At 49.8% G+C, this 23,940-nt stretch overlaps 1 protein-coding gene across 1 annotated transcript; it reads right to left on the bottom strand.

Moving 5' to 3' along the window:
- Positions 1–2,035: 2,035 nt before the first annotated feature.
- On the bottom strand, positions 2,036–23,563 carry SUMF1 (sulfatase modifying factor 1). Its single transcript, XM_027908568.1, has 9 exons — positions 23,334–23,563; positions 21,555–21,728; positions 19,780–19,854; positions 11,235–11,317; positions 9,703–9,825; positions 8,739–8,853; positions 7,821–7,934; positions 4,892–4,951; positions 2,036–3,093 (listed from the first exon to the last, which is right to left on the bottom strand). The coding sequence occupies exons 1-9, from the start codon at positions 23,547–23,549 to the stop codon at positions 2,983–2,985; spliced, it is 1,071 nt and encodes a 356-aa protein (XP_027764369.1). The 5' UTR covers positions 23,550–23,563; the 3' UTR covers positions 2,036–2,982.
- Positions 23,564–23,940: the final 377 nt, after the last annotated feature.

Genomic DNA, 23,940 nt, shown 5'->3' with positions numbered 1-23,940 from the left:
CCATCAAATCATTGTTTTGAAATTACTTGCTGTACATTTTTTTGTTGCACTAAACATAACTAATTATTCTTTGTGTCCCCCTCTCCCACCTCCAGCCCCACGTAGCTGCATACCAGCATTGGATGGTGAGTGACTGGCTGTTCCATTCCCATTTAGCCCCTGTGGAAGTAGGGCAGGCTCCAAGGAGCTGAACATCCCATCTTTTCTAACCACATCAGCCCTGAGGCTCCTGTGGTCAGATCTCTGCAGTAACAGCAAGCAGCACATCCCTGTTACTGCCCTGCACTGTCAGTACCCAGGGAGCAAATCCAGGCCCTGCAGGATGAGCCTGACAATTGACTGAGTGTAGAAATACAAAAGTGCATCTGCAGGCCAGCAGTAGCTTCTTTTTTTTTTTTTTTTTTTTTTTTTTTTAATAAATTGAAGACAACTTTGATTTGGAGCTGAAAGATTGGTGCCTCTGAAAGACTGAGCTGCCACTTCCAGCTCGGAGTGTGCTTTCACAAGGAGTCCAGTCCACCAGCTCAGAACTGGGAGCTGTGTTACCCTCTCCAGGTGCAGTAATGATTATCAGTATTTCAATAGTCATTCATTTGGAGATCTACTTTCCAATTGACATATGATCAGATTAATTAATCCAAGGACAGGGCTTGTAGCAACCTGGTCTAGAGGAAGGTTTCCTGCCCTGGGAAAGGGGGTTGGAACAAGATGAGCTTTAAGTTCCTTCCACCTCAAACCATTCTGTGATTAACCTGACGCTGACAAGGGACAGAGGACAATTTGCTGCTATTCTTTTGCTGTTTGCTAAACAAAATCTAACTTGGTGTCTATTGCCAGCCACCCATGCACTTTGAGAGCACGGAGCTGGGAGCAGATGATCCAATCTGCTTCCTCTTCCCCTCCTGGGAAGGGTTTCAGGATGAGTTTTACAGCATCTGCACTGCTGGTGATCAGGCTGAGGGCACGGTTTGTTACCTTCCTGTTATGGATACGCACTTGGCGTGATCCTGAGTAGTTAAGGAAGTGTAAATTAAAAAAGAAACACACCCCCTTCAGCAATATCTAGCCCTTGATCACCAGCCTTCCACCAGAGAACTCTGCTGAGCCCTGTCCCTGCAATCCTACCCCGTCAGCTGCTGCAGCTGCTGCCAGTGATCTGATAGCAGTTATCTGGTCAGAACCAACTTCCACAGCACACACCAACAGCAACAGTGCTGTACTGTTCAAAACAGCCACGCTAAAGGCCTTGCAAAACCAAAATAATACGTCGTTACTGAGTCCTAAACCATGCTGGCCTTTTCCCATTATGCCTTGCCCTGCCTTGGCACTGCAGCTGCCTGGGGAGCAGACCAAAATCCTACCAGAAAAATTCCCCAACATGAAACCAGAAAACAATTAAGACCTTTTGTTGCATCTGCTGAATTTCTATTCACTTTTTCCTTTGGGTTCCTTCAGCTTCACAGTCCCAATCTGCCCCTCACAGCTCTGTGCTCTTCCCCAAGGAATCCAAGCAGCTCAAAAGCCTCTGAGCTCCCTCTAATCCTCCCTCCTCCTTCCTGCTCTCAGAGGGCAGTAACAATGATCCATATTTCAATATTGTGCCCAGCCATGGTGTGTTCTGGAAGAGATTTTTCTGCTTGCTGGACTTACCTGGAGCCCCCCTGGAGGCTGGTGCTTGTTGAAGGGTTCCCCAGATGCTCTCCTGGGTCTTCCTTTCAACATAAACAAGCGGAGAAGGAGCGGGAAGTGATGGATTTGCACTGACCCAGGTGGGGTTAAACCCAAACCCAGTTTGCTACAGAACAGACAACGCTGGCAAGGACCAACACTAGTGCAAAGGTTTTTGTTAATCCACCGCTACACTCGGATCCCAAAACGAGGTGGCTTTAAATTATTCCCATTTCCCTTTTTCCTGGGTAAAATTCCTCTCCTTTTCAGTGGTTGGGTTGGTTTTTTGTTTGCTTGTTTTGGTTTGTTTGGGTTGGTTTTTGTTTGGCTTTTTATTTTGTTTGTTGTTGTCTTTTTGTTTGTCTTCCCCAACAAACAGGTTCAAAATTTACCCTGTGAGGCCTCGGGGCTCACAGTTCCATCTGCCATCTTTTCACTTCTGTGACTTCTGTTCAAGTGGAAGCATTCAGGAGATTCAGTTTCTAATGAGGTCAGTTCTGCAATTCCCAAGTCCCCAAAACAAGCTCCCTGTGCCCAAGACATTCAAAGGAAATGGCTGCTTTTCCACCAATAAGAGTCCTCAGCATAAACAAATGCCTGACATTTTATTGAAACATGTACAAGATTGCTAATCATCATCACCCTGAGGATCATCACCCCCCAGCTGCAGAAGGCACTTCCTAAAGAGCAGCAAATCTCACCAGAAAAGCCCATTTCTGACCCAGTTTTCACTGCACAGGAATGCAACCAAGGGCTGTGGGAGCTGCCCCTGGGGAGAGGTGTCATCTCCCAGGCCTCACTCTTGACCCCTTCACTGGCTTTTAAAGCTGCCTGGAATTTCTGAACTGCCTCAAATTTCTTTTAAAGCTGCCTAGAACTTTATAAAGTCCCTGTTTATTGCATGTGAGGGCAGAAACTCAAACTCTACATAAATAAAAGTAATTAGGAAAGATCTTTGCTAGAGGAGCTGGTCTGGGTGACGAGGTGGGGATTGGTCACAGGTTGGACTCTGGTCTTGGGGGTCTTTCCCAACCTGTATCAAGTAGCCTTTGAAAACAGTTTTGTTCCAGTTGAACCCAAAACACTCTTGCCAAAACCAGCTGCTGAGTTTGGTCAGCATCTGAGTCCAGGCCAGGTCCCCACGAACACGAAGCTTCTCCAAGCAACGCTGAGTAGTGTTGCATTTTCCTCCCCCCGGCAGGAACTTTGGGCAGTAGATGTTTCTGTTCTGTGCCATCAGCACGTGACACCGCCGTCATCCCTGGTTCCCTGGGTGCAATCCAGCCGTTCCTGAGCCCCTGGAATGCCAGGAGGTCACTGTGGCTCTGGGGGGGTGTCGGAGGCGCAGCGGAAGCCCAGGTTGGACGCGGAGCTGTCGGGGGTGTTCTGGCTCCGGGCTGCACAGCGGTACCTGTAGCAGTGGGACTGCAGGGCAAGGGACAGTGAGCATCACACACAGCTGGGGCTTCCCCGGGTTTGCTGGGTTAATAGATCAGTTGCGTTACTACAGCAGAGCACTGCAATCACCGTGGGACAGATCGAGGAGCTGATAGGGATGGGAATCACTGCCTTGGAAATAAGGGAATCCTACTGACCAGCTGAGACAAAAAAATACAGTGTGAATGGAAAAGTGCCCAATAAAATGTCAACCAGTTATATATCCTGTCAGGGAAAACGCTGCAACAACCATTCTGCTTCCCCTCAGAGGAGGAGAGAGCAGCTCAGAGCCCCGAGCTGTGCACCATGCACTGACACCTGACTGCAAATGGACAGGTACTGGCACTTCCCTGAAAACACTTCCCTGATGCAACAAAGAGAAATGGATAACAGGAGGCAAACTCCAGTATTCCTACAGCTGGCACTCCAGGGATCTTTCTAATGCCTAGGATAATCAAATTATCAGCAGGGTGAGTGGTTTGGCACATGAAGTGAGGCTGCCCAGCAGCAGCTCCCCACCGTGGCATGGGAGGAAGGGCACTAACCCTGCTAATTGCACTAATTAAGCACTGGGGTAGCAGTTTGAACAATCCATCCAAATCCTGCCCCATTTTTCTGTTACTTCAGAAGATCTGGCTCAGGTTTTTGCCCCTGTCCTCCCCTCTGCCAAAAGCCACCACTTGGATTCAGGCTGGTGCAGCTGCTTGGGGTCAGGCCCAAACCAGACTCAGGAAAGGAATGTACAAAGGTGCAACTTTAGCCTCTGTCAGCTCTGAGAGGGAGAAGAGCAACAGCACAGAAAGATCAGTCTGAATAGATTGTAGGCACCTCATAAAGAGCCCTTGTACTAACAGCATTCAGTGGCTTTTTTGTCTTGAAACACAGCCTAGTTTTATCACCTACAAAAAAGACTAGGGCAGGCTAGAATCTTCACAAACCTCGAAAATGGGTCACGTTATTCATCACTAAAGAGCCTATTCCAGTGTTAATTTAATCAAAACTGCTAATTAACATCTGACATTGATTTCACCTAAGAAGGAAATCAGTGTAGAAAATGGGATCTCACTGTAGAAAATTTAATCTAATTATGAGGGTGATTTGCCAGCTGCAAGGCTTTGCAAGGGAAGAAGAGCAGGACAGCTTTAATGAAACAGGAGATCTACAATGAGGTTTTTTAAGCAGTGCATGAACAGAGTTTAAAACATGATTCTGTGTCATGAACAGCCTTTGCTCTGGAGTGACATCCAGGCTGTTCTGAAGGATTTTCAAGTGTGCCATCAACTCAGCTGGAACATTCATCTCCCAGCCAGCTTCCTGCAAGCACCTGACACCAGAAAACGAGAGAATTATAGAATGGTTTGGGTTGGAAGGACCTTAAAGCCCATCCAGTGCCACCCCCTGCCATGGGCAGGGACACCTTCCACCAGCCCAGGTCGCTCAGAGCTCTGTGTCCTTTCTGGATCAAGAGTCATGGTAAAACTGAAAAAACAAAGTCACATCCACACTTTCTGCTCTGACAGGTACCACTCCAGCTCTGTAATGAGAACAGCACCAGAGGCTGCATCAGCTTTAACTTCTGCATCTAAAAACCATACTGGATAAAACAACTCATTGTTTGAATTCCAGGCTAACCAAAAAGAAGTCCTTGGGAAGATCAGGTGTTGGGTCCTCCTATTTTCCATGAAATCCCTTCCCAAGCATCCAGGCTGCCAGGGGTCTCTGTCAGAGGATCATTTCACGCTCCAGTGCTGTCAGAGGAAAGAGCAGCATGCAAACCCCACGTTACCTTGTGGCACATGTAGGATCCTCCCTTCTTCACTCTGTCCGTGCCCGAGGACGGCCCTGTCTGGGGAGGGAGGACACTGGTCAGTGCTCAAGGGAGAACAGCTTGGGAACAGGGCCATGGATCAGGATAAACATTCCAAGCCAACAAATTTCAGCAGAAAGCTTCCAGCCATTCTGCTGTGCAGGACTCGCAGGTGACAGGACTGTGCTCCCTGCACTGCTGCCAACACTGAATACTGGAGCTGCTGCCCGGGAGTGCCTTGTTCTGTAAAACCCCTGAGGCTCCCAAAGAGGGGATTTCACTGGAAGGAAACCCCCCCCAGCCTCTCTCAGTGACCACTCTGGTTCCTACCCTGTCTCAAGGGGTGCTGTTGTCTCCCTCCCAGGTCTGCATGACCAGAGGTGAGTTTCTAGAAGAATCCACACAAGAGGAGCATTTGTAACACTGAATAAAAGTCACAGGGACTGACAGAAAACCCCAAAGGTTGATGCTGGTACTACAGAAGCTGCTGCCTGCACTCACTGAGTTTGAGAACTCCACATGAAAGTCCACCACACAGACTGCAGCAGCTTCATGTTCATTGCCAACATTTACATATGTGAAAAATAAATTGGCCTATTTCCACATTTAATACCCTCCAAACACTGAAGGAAACCCACACCCCGAGCAGCATCCGCTGGGTCCCCAGCCCAGGTGGGACAGCCCTTACTCCTGTTCCAAGGCCTCTGGAAATTGCCCTCACAGCTCCTGCACGTGGGTGCACAGTCCTCACCCTGAGATAAGCCACTGACCAGCACAATCAGCCCCCAGCCTGTTAATCTCATTTTAAGGGAAGCCAGGAGAAAACTGACCTAAAAAAAAAAAAAAAAAGTGACACCAGAACAAGAAAAAGCAGAACAATGGGGCTGTGGAGCAGGATTTCCCCTCACACACAGCAATGCACAGGATGAGCAGCAATCTGGGCTACTGCCTCCAAAGACACTGCCACAAACCAAATAACCCTAAATAACATGTTTATTTAGGGTTAGAAGGTTTGTTGTCCAGCCCCAAGTCTCTCATGTTTCAGTAATTACAAAGGGATGACCTGCACTGAAGCAGCCCGTGAACCAAAGGCCAGGGTAAGTGCATAAGCTCTTTTTAATAATTACAAATACCTCCCACCAGGCAAAAATTGAGCATCAAAGGTTATTTGATAACAACACCCAAGTTCAGTTGACCCCTCAGCCTCTGAAGGAGGATTAAAGCACTGAAACACCTCACCACCTCCAGGAATCTCATGTAGTGCCCTCCATTAATCCGTTCTATTACAAGACATTATTCTTGTGATAAACAACCCTTTAAAAACCAGTGAAAGCAAAGAGCTGATCATAAAACTGGCAGGGCTCTCTGCAGAGCAGAAAACCACTCAACACCACGATTATTGCAAGGTTAATATTTGCTCACACACATTATCTCTCTTGGAGGTGACGGGAAACTGCCCTGGTTGTGCTTCCCCACACACACTAATCACAGCACAGCAACTGAGGTCACATTTGATTAAAACAAGCTGATCTCTTCTATCAAACAATACTGTTTCATGGCATGACCCGGGGAGGTCACCAGCTGGTACTGAAGGGGAGGGACATTTCTTGTCCTGTGGAAAGAGCCGGAGCTGCGGGGACTTTGATCCCAGATTTAAATATATATATATATATATATATATATGAGCAAGTTTGTTCTGTAGCATAATGCTGGAACAGCCACATTCTGGTCTGATTGCATAATCACAAGTGCTTCTTTAAGTGAGACTCTTCAGTGTTTATAATGTCAATGCAGCCATGCTTTGGTGCTGGATTAAGGTGAAATTGGGCAACAAGTCCTGTGTGAATTTTGCTCTGTTAAACTTAATCATCTCTGAGTTTGCTCAGCTTTTTAAATTCACCACAAGACTGTGCAGACACTTCAGAAAGTATTTAAAAACTGGGTGTTAACAATGATGCTCTCAGAGTTTTTTCACTTGCAAAGTAATTGTCAAAATCGAGTGTCTGAGGCAGAGCACTTCAAAGTGAATTCCAAAGGGTTTTCTGACTAAATGGGTAAGAAAACTGAATCTCCTGCTGTGAAAAGGTGTCCCAAAATAGTCAGGCTGCAGAATCTTCTGAGACACCAGAACTGATGAGCACCAGATCTATCAGAGCCCATCCCCTCAGTCTCTGCAGAGCACAAGGCAGTGTAACCTAAATATAGGAGGTGTTCTCTCCACTGAAGAGACTCAGAGTTCTTCCAGAGGGTCAGAGCTCAGGCAAAGTTCTTTAACATATTCAGTCTAACACCCAAAATCTTCAAAGCTGCTTTGGGGTTTGGGGGGATTGGTCACAAGGAAGGCTGGAATTGTGCACACACGGTCCCAAGGGAAAAGGAGGCTCTTCAGCCACTAGGACTGGTGACCAGCAGCAATTAGAGACCAGTCCTGCCTAGTTTAAATCAAACTGAAATCCAAGCTCAGCCTGCAGGGCCTTCTGTGTGCCTCCCACAAAGGAAACCAAAGACTGAGTGCTCAGAGCATGGTAAGCAGCTTCTCCCCACACACCTCAGCCACGGAGACAACTCATGGTTTGTTCTCCACCTGGCGAGAGTGAAAGTAGAACAGCTGGTAGAACACAAATGAACTAAACCCCTTCCTTTCTTTAAAGAATTAATTCCAGAAATCCTTGGTTTATGTGATGTGGTGCCAGTTTGGACATTTCAACAGCTGATCAGATGTGGACAAACAACAAAGAATTCCCAACCCAACAAGAACACTGCACTAGAGCGCTGTAATTCCAGCCTGGATGAGCTGTGGTGGTGACACCTCCCCACCCCCCAGAGCACAGCAGAGGAACAGAACAGGTTTTCAAACCCATCCCACGAGGGAATTCTGCGCTTCACAGGATGCCAGTGGAACACTTACAGGGTTGTGAACTTCTCGTGGGGAGTGCTGGACAGCCCACCAGTCCGATGTCCACTCCCAGGCGTTGCCCACCATGTTGTACAGCCCGTAGCCATTGGGAGGGAAGGCAGTGACCTGCAGGGCACGGAGCACAGGGGCAGTTCTGGGACCACTCAACGTGGAATAAGGGTTTTAATCCTCACACCAGGCTGCTGAAGGTGCATTCTGAGGGGCTCCTGCCTCAGCAGCAGCACCAAATCAGCAGGGCAGGACTATAGCACTTGTACATATTCCATTGAAATGTGTCCTCACACCACTGTTCCTCTGTGACACACAGCATCTTCTGGGGGTTTTGGGCACTGACCCTCTCCAGGGAAGCACTGTTTGACCAGCAGTCAGACCTGGGCATGGCATCAGTGACCTGACCCCACCTTCCAGCTTCCCCTTCCCACCAAAGGAAAGCAGGGTGGCTGCCTACTCATCCTCTTCCTCAGCAGACTTCCATGCTGAGGAAACTTTTGGACTTACTGCCTTTAAAATTCCACTCTGTTTGTTTACCAGACAGCCTAAACCTCTCCCAGAAAGGAAGTTTAATTTCTTTCAAACCGTTGCGTGACTTTTGAGTTCACAAAACTGTCATGCCAGAAGTTCAGGCAGAAAGTATTTCAGCTTCTGCCTGCAAACTGAGTGAAAAGGGGGAAAAGAGGTCAGTTTGAGAGGAACTAGAAGTTAAAATGAAAGTGATCTTTACTTTTCAATTAGCCTGTGACAGTGTCCCTTGGTGATGCTCAAGCCTGCAGTGAAATACAGAGTAACTCAAAGTCTAAAGGGAAAGAGTGCAGGGGTGGAACAGCCACGGCTCATGCTGTGGGACACAGAGCTTCCCCTGAGGAAGATGGGGCTCGTTTGCAGGTGCTGAACAGTCTGTGAGACACTTACAGGTGCAGTGCCCTTGTACCCATCCTCAGCAGTGTTGTTGGACGGGAACTCCCCCTGCCAGATGTTGGCGAAGTGCTGGCCCTTGGGCTTCAGCTTGTTACCCCATGGGAACAGCCTGCAGGGACACAGAGCAGCTGTAAACACTGGGAAATAGAACTGTAGATCACAGAATCCCAGAACGGTTTGGGTTGGAAGGGACCTTAAATCTCATTTAATCCCACCCCCTGCCATGGGCAGGGACACCTTCCACCAGCCCAGGGTGCTCCAAGCCCTGTCCAGCCTGGCCTTGGACACTTCCAGGGATCCAGGGGCAGCCACAGCTTCTCTGGGCACCATTACTTCCCATTATCCCATCTGTCCCTGCCCTCTGGCAGTGGGAAGCCATTCCCTGTGTCCTGTCCCTCTATGCCTTGTCCCCAGTCCCTCTCCAGCTCTCCTGGAGCCCCTTCAGGCTCTGCAAGGAGCTCTCAGGTCTCCCTGGATCCTTCTCTTCTCCAGGGGAACCCCCCCAGCTGTCCCAGCCTGGCTCCAGAGCAGAGGGATCCAGCCCTGGAGCAGCTCCGGGGCCTCCTCTGGCCTCCCTGTCCCTGCTGTGCTGGGCCCCAGAGCTGGAGGCTGCAGGGGAGTCTCCCCTGAACAGAGGAGCAGGATCCCCCCCTCTCCTGCTGCCCTTGCTGTAATTCCAGAAGAAGAACCCTCCAGCACATGGAGGGTTTTTGGGCTGTGACTCAGCACTTTGCTGAGCCCTATCGAGCTTCTTATCCACAAACCTACAAATTCCTTCCCCCCAGGGCTGCTCTCGGTCCATCCTCCACCCAACCCATACCTGTGACTGGGATATTTCTCACCTCTGTGCATCACTGCACAAGGAAGAGACCCTGAGGGTAATAAAACCCCCCAGAACTCTTCTTTAAGCAGAAAAGCCCCATTTCAGAACAGCTCAGGGACACACCATGACAGGTACCTGTTTTCCAGGCCCCCTCGACAGCTGTACTCCCACTCTGCCTCCGTGGGTAACCGCTTCCCTGCCCACGTGCAGAAAGCCGCAGCATCGTTCCAGGACACGTGGAGAACTGGGTGATCCATCCTGGGACACAAAAGGAACAGGACAAGCTGCTCAGGAGAGCTGGGCTGGCAGAGCTGCATGGCACAGCACTCACCGTGGGCACACGGGGGTGACAAAGTCACAGCTCGGGGACAGCTGCACGAGGCACCAGAGGGCTCTGACAGGAAAGGAACTACTTAAGGGAAGGCAGAAAGAGAGAAAAACAAGGAAGAGAAAATAACAAACTCCTGTTTGTCTCATCATGCTGTGCAGTTAAAGCCACCTGCAGGAGGATCCTCCCCGTGCAAGCCTCTGATAGCCTGAGACACTTCCAGAACTGAGGGTGCTGCTCCAGGGGACAGGACTTGCTGTTAACTTCTCCCCCCATGCCCTGTTTGAGGAGCCAGAGTACCCCTGTTAATCCATGAGGCCACTTCCACGTGCAAGCTCACAGGGGCTGTGCCAGGCCAGGATTGCACCACACTTGCCCAAGACTAGATTTCCATGGCAGGTTTCCAGCTCCTGTCTGCTGGCTCTGACCTCAATTCCTGGCTCCCCCCAACAATGCCTCCAGCTATTATCTCTATTTTTGCCTCAGATAATTCTTCCCTTGCCCTTGGAGATCAGACACCGGACTCGTTACTGAGCAGTTCAGCCATCAGATGATGGTGCACTAACACAGCCCTGTCCTTAGAGGACTCAAAAACACCAGATCTAGGCTAGAGAGTCTGATTTCATTTCAGAACTGCTGTGACAAACTTTAACTAGTTGATGAAGTTCCAGCTTCATTGACACCTGCCTAGTGAGAGGAGCAGTTGCGGTGTCAGAGGTCCCCAATGAAGACAGTGATTTTATTTGCTAGGCCTAAAATTCATCCCAGTCCAGAAGGGAAAGGGATGCACAGAGACAGGGATCAGCAGGTGCCAGGGTTCATGCAGGCAAAGCGTGGCACTGACTGTAAGAGCACTCCCTAATGAGGAAAAGTACAGCCTTCCAAGGCATTTAGAGGTTCTGGATAAAGTCACAACTGATTTTCCACAATAATTAGCCCATAAAGTCGGAGTACAGTAAAAAGCATAAAATTCTTCAGTCTTCTGCTGCCACAAAGAGGCTCCAAATCCCCTATGGAAGAGGACACCCCCGTGGACTCCTGGAGTGTGTGTGCAGCCAGTAGTTACTCTTGCTCTCCAACAGCACACCTGCACTGAAATTTCTGACCTCCAAGGATCTGCAATTTCACTGCTGATGTACAAATCTTCCCTTGGGTGCAAACTCCTTACGGACCTTCCGGAAATCCTCCTACAGGACTGGCCAAATGACCGTGGAATATTGCAGAGAGCCCCAGAAGCAGCAGCAATCTGATAACTAAATAAACCCCCTCTCTTGTACCCCCATTCCTGGTGGGAGTTCCAGGTGTCTCTGCAAGCACTGAATGGCTGTTCTTGGCTTACCTGCTGGAGATACTGGAGTCAGGACCCTCGGGATGCTTCCAGTTGGCTCCTTTCACAGGCAACCACCAGGGAGCAGCTGCAACCTGAGGAGGGAGGAGAATGCACAGGGAAGAGGTGGTGGCTGCCCCAGCCCTGGGAGTGTCCCAGGCCAGGTTGGACGGGGCTTGGAGCACCCTGGGCTGGTGGAAGGTGTCCCTGTGGCACTGGGTGGGCTTGAGGTCCCTTCCCACCCAAACCCATCTGGACTGTGTGACTCGAACCTCCTGCCTCACTTGACACATTCCACAGAGACCATTTAAAAAAACCTGACAGCTTTGGCTTGAAGAGCATTTTCATCCCAATTATTTGCTCCCCAAACTCAGTGCTCTGGCACAGCTGAACCAACCCCCCGGCCATGCCCTTTGAGCAGGGTCAGAACTCGCAGCTTGTGACACATTTGCTTTCCAGGTCATTAACCCACTAAAGCTGATTTGAAATTATTTGCTCTCAGCTTCCAGAAGGTGGAGACAGAAGAACCACACAAGGGAAGTGAAGCATGAGGGCTCTTTTCTGTTTTCACCACACAGGCAAAACCCTCTGTAACAGTGCAGTACTTCTCTCTAACCCAAAGTCCCAAATTTGGTTCTTCAATAGCAAGGAGTTTTTCCTGGAAGACATTCCTTAAGGATTTCTTCTATTAAGCTTACTTCAAAGCAGAGAAGTGCTTAACTGTTCTGCTTCCCATTCACTTGGAAATACTTATCTTAATAATGGAGCCTTTCACTAAGACAAAGAAAAGAACACTTATGCTGCCCATCAACAGTGGGATTATTCCAGCAGGAGAAGTGCTCGCTTCCAAAATACTCCTATTGCAAAGATAAAGTCTGTAAAGAACAAAAACCAAAGGGAATAACCTGGACTGCTTCAGGAGTTAAACAACCCAGCAGCTCAATCCTAGACTTGAGATCCAGGTGTTCCTCCAACTCTGGCTCTGGAACAGCCTCCAGCAACTTCTGCCCTCTCTGCTGCCCCTCAGCTCCCCCTGCTCACCCGTGGCAAAGGGAGCACAAAAACATCCCTTTCTCTTCATTGTGCTGCTAAACCAACTTGGTCACGTGTCACCCACACAGACTGGAACTGTGCCAAGAGTGTTATCCTTGAACTCCTCAGATCCTTCAGAGGAAAGTCCAAAAAGTCACTGTGAGCTGGGGAGTCACTCAGGAGACTCAGAGTCAGGCAGGTCACACAATTTTAACAGCAACTTTTAAGGGGAAGAACCTGCACCCCTCAGCAGGGAAGGGCACTGAACATGTGTGAGAGAGAAAAATATCTATGACACACATAAATTGTTAAGAAAACCCCGGTCCAAACTCAACATCAAACGCCTCATTTGAATCTTTCAGTAGGAAAATAAACAGAAGTGCCCAAGCAACAGAGGTGCTGCCAATGCACAAACACAAATTATTCTGGTTTTAAAGCATCTGCTCAGCCTGTGCTGTAACAGCTCCTCCACAGCTTCCCTCCTCTCCCCTCAGCACGCAGGATTTCGCCTGCAGCACATCTGGGTATGGAAAACCTCCCTGTACATCACCAGCACTCCTGGACTAAAGCTGCAGAGCTGCTGCTTCAGCTCAGCTGCAGAGCCCCCAGCCTTTGGGAGCCTTGGGGAAGAGCTCTGCATCCCCCAGAGGCTGCAGGACCATCCACGCAGGGGTTTGGACTCTCCCCCTCCCAAAGGAGGGGAGAGGAGACATCAGTGTTCAGAACCACAGAAATAAAGATGCTCTCAGCTTGCTGATGACCCAGATGGTCTGTGCATGTGCTCAGTGGGACCCTCCAGGCAAACAACCCAAGTAATGCCAGTTTTGAAAGACCCTTTCTGACTTCCCCAACATGACAAGTCCTTAAATTAACAACATCAGCCACAATCCTGGCTCCTGCTCGCCATGAGCAGAGTCCCTACCCTTGGCAAAGAGCATGAGGAATATTTGGTCTCTTCCAATGAGCTACAGCTCTGTTACTGAGCATTCAAACCCCCAAGCTGGGACCTTCATTCAGCTGCTCAGCTCCACTCTCCCAGCACTAAAGCTTCAGAGTGACCTGGCTGCTAAACTGGCATTACTGTTTTAAACCAGTCTGATTTAACCAATTCCTCGCCTATTTTGAGGTTTGACCTTTATATTATACTCAAGATAGGACAGAAATCCAAAATTAGCATTTTAAAGCTCCTTAAGGAAAGCAAAAGAGCAGCAGAACATTTGCTAAAGATAAAATCTGAAAGATCACGAGTGAGATTTCATCCTGATAGTTTCTAAGCACAACACATTTTTTGCAAATTAAACTGCTGGCTTTTGGATAAAAACATCTCTGCAGGAGACTGCAAAGATTTACACTTGAGAAGACTCGAATTTTGGAAAACATTTTTGTGCTGCGAAAGCAAAAGCAGATGCTTTCAATCAGAATGGTTTATTTTAAACCGAGGAGAACGTCGCGGCTCCGCACGAGAGCACTGTGTGTGCACAGCTCCTGGGGCTGCTGAGCTGAGCTCCAAATGGCTGCCAGGCTCTGCAGAACACCCACATCCTCCAGGAGTTACACAGCCACCACCAGGACAGGCGTCACCTCCAAAAATTCATTGGAAGTTTCTCCAAGTCAGCCCCCGGCTCCGGTGAACGCCCACCGAGCTGCTCCTTCCACAGGTCCTGTACCTGAAACTACACCCCCCTTCACAGAACTTCTCACAAGCCTTTAGAGCTTTTAATTGCTCTAAATCTAATTAGCAGAGGAGGTAATTAGGCAGAGATATTACAACATCACAGTTAATACAGCAAAGCCCTCCCTTGCCACTAATGAGCTTAGTTACTTCCATAACAATCCGTGTTCTGCTTCCCTCCAGAACGTGTTCTGTGCCCTGGCAGCAGACTCCTCCTGGCAGAACAGCAGCAGAGATCCCAAATTCGAGGCCAGTTCCCTTTATTTTGGTCCCCTCTTACAGCCTGGCACCTGTCCCAGGTTAAGCACACCTGCCCTGCAGTCCTGCCACAGCCGCTCCTTCCCAGGGAGGTGTTTCCAGGAGCAAAGCCCAGTGCACAGGCACAAAGGCTTGGTTTGGCCTGATCCAGGGGAAAACGTGGATTATTCCACCTCCCTGCCCCAGGATTAAACTCTCAGAACTCACTGTTCTGCTTATCACAGCCTGTGAAAAGGGAGCCCAGTGACAACACTGGGAAGATCTGCAGTTAATTCCGACCCACGAGCTCTGCAATTTGCAGAGCTGAAGCCTCTCCTCCCACCAGCAACCTGCACGAAATCCAAAGTTCTGAGTATTCCATTTTCTTTTCCAAGTAGGCTGGGATAGCCTAACTTTAATTGCTCCATTAACTTGTGATTTCAAGGTTTTTAAACTGCTTTACAATTGTCTTGAGGAAAATTCCTTCCTAAAAATGTGCAGAAAAGAAATAAAAGGGGGGGGGGGAACGTGACAAGGGGAGTTTCATCATCGGTATCACCCCATTAACTGGTACTGCAGGGGGGGAATACCCTTAAAAAACCAGCCAAACCCCCACCAAGAACCATAAAAACAAGTATTAGTCTTGTACTAACACAGCACTGGCCACGTTCGAGAAAAACAACCCCCACTTGAGTTCCAAATCTCCAATTCAGATTCGTGTATTAGAAAAACTACCAAAAATAAACTCCACCGAGTAGCTCCTCTTGGCTCCAACTCCAGCATTTCTAAGATGCAGCAAGTCCCTTGAAATAACAAAGCTGTACATTTTAACCTCCAGTCAGGCCCACAAGACGATGACAAATCCCTGCTGTTGTCCAGGTATGTAGGACCAGACATCATCTTTTTTTACTCTTCAGCATTTTAATGCTATTTCGATGTAGTAAGGCCTCACACTGGGTCAAGATAAACAGCTGCAAGAAGCAAAAGTTACTGCAGAGTAAGAACTTCAGCAATTTCAGAATCAACTGATTCTGAAAAGAGATTTTGAGTGAAAAGTAGCCCAAGGCTGGAAGAGACTTTAAGGCTCACTTATTAATCAGTGGGTTCTCAAAGAAACACACCCTTCAGTTCAGAACTTACCACATCTCTGACTCAGATGTTGTTAAGCCCTGCACATCTTTAAATTCCAGAGGCATCTTGCTATCATTGGTAGGATGTGAGAAAAAATTAGTTATTCAGTCAAGAACATAACTTTTGGATGAGGTTTTATTTTATCCGTGTAAGGCACATAAATCTCTGTCAGTTTTTCCTCCTCTAAGCCAGATCCTAAACCCTGAGCAGCTGATTAACGAAGTACAGAGGAAAGAAGTGACAGAAAATAGAACACTTTTAGCTGGGCAGGGAGTTTAAGAAATAATTCTTGTGCAGTGGGTGAGCCGCTGTCCCCTCAGAAACCACATCAGGTGGCCACAAGCAGAATCCCAGAGCAGTTTGGGTTGGGAGGGACCTTAAGGATCATCCCATCCCACCCCCTGCCATGGCAGGGACACCTTCCACCAGCCCAGGGTGCTCCAAACCCCGTCCAACCTGGCCTTGGACACTTCCAGGGATGGAAATGCAGCTGCTCTGGACAAGTAATTTTACACCTCTTTTCTAAGTAGCATTACTGGGCCTTCCCCACAACCTCAAAACTTCTAACATTCAGGGCAGAGATGTCTCTCCACCCCCCACAGATCCCTGTGGACCTCTCTCCCGTGGCCCAGGGGACACACCTGCCTGCAGGTGTGGGATGAACAGCTCAGCCCAGCTCTGGCAGGGGATTCAGCAGCCCCAGGGAAGGGGAAGCAGCAGCTCCTCTGGGCAGCTGCCACGTTCCCAGCGGGATTTTGGTGGCTGTGATCCCTGCTCAGGTCAGGGAGGGCAGAGCCAGGTACAGCCCCTGCTCTGGCCCAGCCTCCCAGCCAGCCCTGGACACGAGCCAGAGCCATGGAATGGTCCCCCTGGGTTTCCAAGCTGCTGCAATTCCCATGCTATTCATTCTGTCAATTAAGAGTCCCAGCTCCCCCAAAGCTCTAATTACAGAAGAGTCTGTTCTCACTCTTATTTTCTAAGGTTACTGGCCTCCCTCATTCCCTCAGAAACAAAAGCAACAAGGGGTTTTGTTTAATATTGAACATTGACGTTATTTGCCTTAAATCCCAGTATTTTACAGTAGTTTGGATTTGCACACAAGGAGAGGCAGCAGCTCTACAAAGTAAAAAGTAGATCTATTTTAAGTTATCAGTTAGAGAAAATGTTGGAAAGTAGTACTTTACTTTTATGAAGGAACCTTTTCCTTTGCATGGGGAAGGGTCACTGAACCTCAATACAGACCCTGCAAAACCTCACAGCTCTGTCAATCCCCCAAGAAAAATAACCAAAAATATGGGATGCTAAAATCCAGTAAGATTCGTTAAGTGCAACTTTTGGAATCCCAAGCAGCTTCTTTTGAGGGACTGATACTCCTGGTGAAGGCAGACACCTCTTGGGATGCTTTCCAGCCAGCATCCCAACCTGCCCTCCAGCTGGGCATTCCTCCCAACACCCGAGGGAACAGGAGCTTTTAGGAGGTGTGCAGGGATTTATCCCCAGCCTGAGGCCCCAGCCCTGTCCTGCTTTAGAGCTGAGCTTAATTCCCAACAGTGGGAGTACAAAACCAGAGATTACCAGTTCCACAGCTCCACCTTCCCAGCTCCCTGGAGGGAATATCTGAAGCAGTGGAGGCTGCAAGGAAAGGCTCCCCCTGCCCACACTGGCACTGCCCTACCTGCAAACATCACTTGCTTCATCAGTAATTCGACTTTCTCAGCTGAAATGCAGAATGTTTGGGGTTGTTTTCAGGAGGGAGCTGTCCTTGGAGTTCCAGGCACTGCTGTAAACACTGCCCAGCTCAAGGGCAGTGCAGAGCTTTCCACACAAACAGGGATGAAATGCCACCCCATAGCTCCAGACTGATCACAACTCCTTAACAGCGTTTGCTTGAGCTGCCAGGGAACAATTTCCTTGCGTTCCAGACCCAAATTCCATGCCCTCCCAGGCCAATGCAGCACACACATTTGGATGCTCTCAGGCCTTTCAGTGCAGAATTTCCCTGGCCTTTCAGCAAAAATTGATGTTTCTGTCACCCACCAGCCAAGAATCCAAGTGTTCCTGCTCCTCTCCAGTGAGCAGAGACTGACGCTCCAGCCCAGCCCCAGTGCCCTCCTCTTCACTTCCAGGGTGGGGCAGCCACAGCTCCCTGGGCAACCTGTGCCAGGGCCTCACCACCCCTGTAGGAAACTATTTTTTTCCCAAAATCTAATCTAAACCTCCCCTCCTTCAGTTTAAGGCCTTTTCTCCCTTGTTTTGTCCCTCCATCCCTTGTCCCCAGTCCCTCTCCAGCTCTCCTGGAGCCCCTTCAGGCCCTGCAAGGGGCTCTCAAGTCTCCCTTCTCCAGGCTGAGTGTGAGGGATTTAAGCTGTGAAGCTCTCAAAACTTGTTAAACCTAAACAGAACATTTTGGCTTCAGAGGACTTTCACTCTTTTTATTTAAACTCTTTTTATTTTCTTTATTGCAGCTCCATCAGTAACACCCTCACCTGGTGCAGAGCTGAATTCTCCCTCTCTGCCACGTCACCGCCACAAAAACAGGGGCCAAAACTAAGAGTTCCCAGAAATCTCCAACAATTCCATCATTGGCTGCTACACCCCTTTTTACTGCTTCCCTTCCAGAGGAGGGCCAGGCCAGCCCACATTCCTGTCACAGGCTATCTGGGAGCCCACCTCAGCTCCAGGAAAGGCACACCCACAGCTCCAACAATCCTCCTACGTGCTGAGCTGGGCTGCTCCTGCCCAGCTTTCCCAGCCCCACCTCTCTAATTCAGCCGTCCTGGGGCTCTGTGATAAATCTGTCTGGTTTAGGAACTGCAGAGGACAAAGTGGCCACACTGATCAAAACCCCAACAGACACATGTGGCTCGTTATTTATAGGAGCCTGATAAATTATTTAGTTCAGGATCCTCACTGCCACCTTTGCCCAACTCCTGCACTGCTTATGAAGCACTGCTTCCAAAATGCACACTCCCCTGTGTTCACATCTGCAGTTTGCACCCCTGTGCTTCAGCTGGAGGAAATCCTTTTCAAATCACTCCTGAGCCCCCTGAGGCAGAGGAGGAACACAAACCTTTCCCCCCTCAGTCTGGGGGATTTTCAGTGTCGGTGTCACCACACACCAGCGTTTGTATCTTATTCCTCCTTTTCATGGTGACAGCTGTGATTGAAGAAGTTCAGCTCCAGACTCCACAGAAAACATTCCCAAAGCAGCAGCCCCAAAGACCCACTTGGGCTCCATTCCAGCCCCCTGGCACAACCCTCGTCCTGCGAGCACTGCAGCCAGCACTTGGAAATTTGGCTGACACACCCAGCAAAGTGGCTCCCAACACTCTGTGTGTACACAAATAGCCAAGGCTGAGCTTACACAAGCATTCCTGAGGTGTGTTTGTTTGCTTTAAGACGAGAGAGCCTGATTTAGGGATTTCTGCAGCACACAACAACGCGGCAAAAAGAATTTCTCCAATAGTGCTGGAGTTGTTGTGAAGATGGGGTGAGCCAATCTGAGTTTATTCCACCTCCAACATCAGTTGCACTAGTATTGGGAGCTCCAATTTACTCTCCTTATCTGTACAGCACACGAATGTCAGTCCTGAATTAAAAGAGAACAAACTGCACTTGCAATCTCCCTTTCCTTGCAGGAGGAACCCAAACCCCCCATTTTGCCAGTCCCACTCACACAGGGCTCCCTAAAACCTCCTATCTCTCAGTCTGCACCTCAGAGGCCAAAACCAAACTGTTTCCATCAGAGTTGAGGGTAATTCCGATGGGAAGGGACCTCAGGAGGTCATTTTATCCAAACTTGTGCTCAGAGCAGATCAATTCACCCAGGAGGTGACAAGACATAATCTGCTTAATTCCCAGGAGCTGTAAAGGTCACCTGCCCTGTCCAGGAGGGGGTAAATGAAGCCTGAGAAAGGCTCAGCAGCACATTCACAACAGAAGGAGTCTCACAGACCCAGGCCTGGCACAGGAATGGCATCTCTCTGGAATATTTGCCCGTAGTTATCCTAGAAAAAGCACTTGTGCAAGAGTGGTCATCACCCCAGAGACACAGATCATCCTCATTTTTCCCCAAATCTGTGGGATCTGGGGTTTACCCACATGGTTTGGGCTCAGTGTGCCAGTCCCACGTGCTCTGGAGCCAGAGGGGTTCCTGCTCCTTGCCTGCACAGCCTGGGACCTGCCCCCTGACCACAGCCCTCAGCCCCTCACTGAGGGGGCAAAGAGAGACAAGGAGGGGCTGATACCAACTTCTGCTAATCAAAGGAGGTATTTTTAATTGTTTGTTTATAAAAAAAAAAAAGAACAGAGATTAGAGTGTAACTCCTCCCCACTTGAGTCTGTGATTCCAGGCCAAACACCCTCCATAACCCCCTTTTTTGTCCCTGGCTTTGGGGACATCCCACAATTCAGGCAGCACTGGGTAATTCCTGACACCCCCAGCCCAGGGATGGCTCAGGAAGGTTCCCCTGCTGTGTTACTCACTGCTTGGTGGATGTCAGCCTTCACTGCTTCACTCAGCATTCCCTCGAACACAAAGGAGTCTCCAAATTTCTCTGCCTGTGGAAAGAACAAGGAATTCAGCCATCATGTCACCAAAGGAAGGTTATTCTAAAAACCCCACTCACATCTACAGCTCTGTTTTATCAAGAACAAGGACATTCTAATAGTGATTTCGAGTTCTCTTTCAAGGAAGCCCTTTTGGAACAGAAGAGGAGGGATTTTTATCCCTGGATTTTATCACTGGGCAGATGGCAGCTCCCAGAGCTTCTGCACATGTATTTCCTCTTGTTAATTAAAAATGCCCTTCCAATTGTCCCACCTGCTTTCAAATGCTCCAGTCAGTAACCTAACATTCAATTCACATTTCACTTCTCTTATTTCCCCTTTGGGAATCAGAATAAAAGACAAAAGCCTTGTCATTTACTGCTTCTTCACCAATGTTTTAAAGTGCTGCTGCAGCAATAGAAGAGTTAAAAGGAACTCAGTCATTATATCCAGCATGACATAAAGCCAAAAGACTGAAAAACACCAATAATTTAAAGGAATCACAGCACCTGATACCAAAAAACTCTGAGTGAATTGATATACCTGGCAAGTAAAACACGTTATGAGAACTGAACAGATCTGCCCTTCTCAATATCTTCATCTTATTTTAGATATTTAAAGAATGAGGATGATCCTCATGAGCTGTTTCTGCCCGCCCAGAACTCTTCAAGAAGCACAGTTTGAAAGAAGGATCCCATTTATCACCCAAATTACAAGAAATTTTAGCACATGAGCGTTATCTTTATCTGGCAGTTCTACCTGTCAGAGCTCAAGGAATGCTTGGACAACACTCCCAGGGACAGGGTGGGATTGTTGGGGTGTCTGTGCAGGGCCACGAGTTGGACTTTGATGATCTTTGTGGGTCCTTCCAGCTCAGGACATTCTGTGATTGCACATTTAAACACCACCCCCCACCTGCTCATCCTACCACTTTGCAAAAAGCAAACCCTGTTCCAAATAGTTAAGCAACCTTTTTCCATAACAACCGAGCTGAGGAACAGAAATAGAGACAAAAAAGCCCTTCCTCCAACCAGAAGGATCCTGACTTCCAAATGAGAACCAGTTTATCAAGTGAAATCACAAAGTGCCTCCTCTGAGAATTGCTCATTACGAGGCTCTATTTGCCTAAAAGGGCTGTCAGAGTTGTGTAGGAACAGTCACTGTCAGGAGGGATCAGAGCTCCAGGCACAGGTGGCTTCTTTCTGGGAAGAACCTTAACATATTCCTAGTCCATTGTTCCCAGAAACATGCACAAAACTGTTCTTACACTTGCTGTTCTCTCCTCCTCGGGCTCTCTGCTCTCAGCTGCACTGACCCACCCTGCAGAGCCCTTGGCCACCCCAGTTTGGTAAATCCCTCCTCCCTGTTCCCCTGAAATGAGGAAAATCTAACCTAGCCGTACTGCTACAAACAAAAAACCCAAGCAAACCAACCCCAAAAACCCTGCAGAGACCTGCTGGCATCAGCCAGGCTGCAGGAGAGACGTGAATTCAGGTGTGCAGACACTTCTTCAAGGTAACATAGACCTGATGCCCTTCCACCAGGGCAGCAAGGCAAGACAACTCCTTGTCTCCACTTCTTCCAGCAGGAACGTTTGAGTACACAAACCCCAAGCATCCCTGGGGCATCCCTCAAAAGAAAGCCCCGAGTTTTCCAGGAGGGTTTTGCGAGCACAGAGCAGATGGCAGAGCCTGCAGCCCCCCGTGCCTCACCTCAGTGACGTAGCCCGTGGCCTTCACAAACCTCTCGAAGTGCTCGTTGCTGACCTCGTACTGGTCCATGTAGAAACCCTTCAGGTGGACTCTCCTGGCAGGGCCCTCCCCGTCCTGCTGGATTGCAGGCTCCTGGGTGCCCATGGTGAACACCCCTCCTGGAATCGCCACCATCTGCAGGGCAAACAAATACCACCCACGAGGGCGTGAGAATCCAGGCCTGAGAAGCCTCACACTGCTCTTTCTGCTCCTCCTCCTCCTCCTCTCTGCAGGTGTGTTTGTTCTGAGCAGAGTTTCACTGCCAAACAGCACAACAAAGCAGCTCCTCGACCAGCCCCTGCTCGGGGGAAGGAGCAAGTGAAGCTTGAATTGAGAACAAACCTCCATTTGCAGCTCTTTGCACATGAAATCTGGGCAATGCCCGGTGCTGCCATGAGGAGAAACACCATTACTGGTTTTTATGCTGCAGTTTGTTGTTGTTACTGCAGTTACACCACGAAGGAGCAGTAAACAGGCTCATTTACTGAAACAAGAGCAGTAAATAAGCTCATTACATCCCACCCAGCACCTCTCCCCGCTCTTCAGGGCAGCTGCACCATTTGACATGACCTTACACACCCCATTTCGTTGTTTCTTCTCCACTACAGATCTCTCCTCCTGCTGCACCCTCAGAACTTTCTCCCCTAAGAAGAATCCGAGCCCTTAAAGATTGTCTGTAACCGAATCCATAAAGGGGCTTCAGGATAAATTTGGTTACACTTTTTAGGGCTTAGGAAATGACAACGTGGTGCAAAGTTGCATCATTTCCTTCCTCCCTCCCTTCCAACTCCTCTTCAACCCCCTGCAGCCACAAGTCCCTGAAGCAACCTGCAGGTTCAGAGCCCAGGTCTAAACCCACGGCAAAATTAACTCCCAGTTCTAAAACCCCGTGGGAATAACTAATCCCACTTGTGGGTGAGGCAGAGCCCAGTTCTCCCCTCACTTCCCTGCTGGGAAGGAGGCTTTCCAGCTGAACATCAACAGGTTACGTTCTGAGCATAACTTACACCAGCAGCAATTAGCTTTAACTGCCCAGTGCTGCAGTTGCCAGCTGCATGAAATCAAATTATTTTTTCATCCTACACCCCCCAGTGAACTGCTTGGGTTTGGTACACAAAATGTGCACCAGAGACATGGACCACAGGCACAACTGGGATTCCTGAACTGATGCTCTTTAAACACTCTCCAGTTTCTGAAGTGCGATAACCAGGTACCCCTGGGCCTCCTTCCCTGGGGAGTTCCCTCACAGGGACACACAGCCCCAGACAGAGCAGCACAACAACTGCCGTTCCCGGTGTTCCCCGGCCCTGCCAGAACAGAGGGACGAGAAGAAGAGCCGGACTGGCGCTGTCACATCGCATTCAGCGCCGGGAGGGGCGGAGGGAGCCGGGCAGGGCACAGGCACGGCCCCCCATGCCCAGCGGGGCCCGAGGGCTGCGGGAGCCGCCGGAGCTCTGCGGGGGGGGGAAAGAGAGCCGGGGCCAGCACAGGCACCTGCCCAAGCTCAGTTTCCGTGCGAACCACGAACCAGCTTTACTTTATTTTCCCCACAGGGGTTCTGTGGCTGCTCCGTTATCCCCGAGCGCTCTGCCCGCCGGACCGCTCCCTCAGGGCGCCGGGACCCCGCCCGAGGCTCAGGGACCGCCCCGCCCGCCAGGACCCTCCCTACCTCTGGCGGGACCCTCCCCGCCCCTTGCGGGATCTTCCCTGCCCCTTGGAGGGCTCCCGCTCCGCGCTCACCGGCCCGTGCCCGCCGCCCGCAGCCGCCGCTGTTGCCGCCGCCGAGTAGCGCCGCGCCGCCAGCTCCCGCCCGTCCCCGGCGGCCCGGCCGGCGCCGCAGCCGCAGCTCCCGGCGCCGGCAGCCCCCGCAGTTGCCGTTCCTGTTCCTGTTCCCATTCCCGTTCCCATTCCCAGCAGCAGAAACACCCAGCGCGCGGCCCCGCTGGGCGCCGCCATGTTGGCGCCGGGACCACGTGCCGCCCGCCGTCACGTGACCGGCCGCACCTTAAAGGGGCCGCGCCGCGCCCTGAGGGGGCGGGATCGTCATGGCCCCCGCCCCGTCCCCTCAGTGAGGGACACGGAGCATCCCTGTTAGAGAGGCTGGTTAGGGCCTGTTCAGTCCAGAGAAACCTGAAAGGGGATCTCACCCATCCACAGAGACACCCATACAAATACCTCATCTCAAAGGGGGCCTCACCCCTCATCGATCCGTACGGAGATCTCGAATATCGATACAAATATCTCATCTTGGGGGGAGGGGGGGGGAGCTCATCAATCCATACAAATATCTCATTAACCCACACAAATATGTCAAATAGCCACGCAAATATCTCACCGGAAAGGGGAT

This window comes from Empidonax traillii, unplaced genomic scaffold (assembly GCF_003031625.1).
Source record: "Empidonax traillii isolate 1590-97213 ecotype Southwest subspecies unplaced genomic scaffold, ASM303162v1 scaffold1749:size64742, whole genome shotgun sequence".
NCBI classification, from domain to species: Eukaryota; Metazoa; Chordata; class Aves; order Passeriformes; family Tyrannidae; genus Empidonax; species Empidonax traillii.
Note: the sequence above shows the minus strand (reverse complement) of the source record. Positions and strands in the feature narration are given on the sequence as shown.

Coding starts and splice junctions, on each gene's coding strand:
- SUMF1 (XM_027908568.1), bottom strand. CDS start 23,549: ATGGCGGCGCCCAGCGGGGCCGCGCGCTGGGTGTTTCTGCTGCTGGGA. Junction 19,855..21,554: donor CCACGGGCTACGTCACTGAG/GTGAGGCACGGG, acceptor TTCTTTCCACAG/GCAGAGAAATTTGGAGACTC. Junction 3,094..4,891: donor GATCCTACATGTGCCACAAG/GTAACGTGGGGT, acceptor CTTGCCCTGCAG/TCCCACTGCTACAGGTACCG.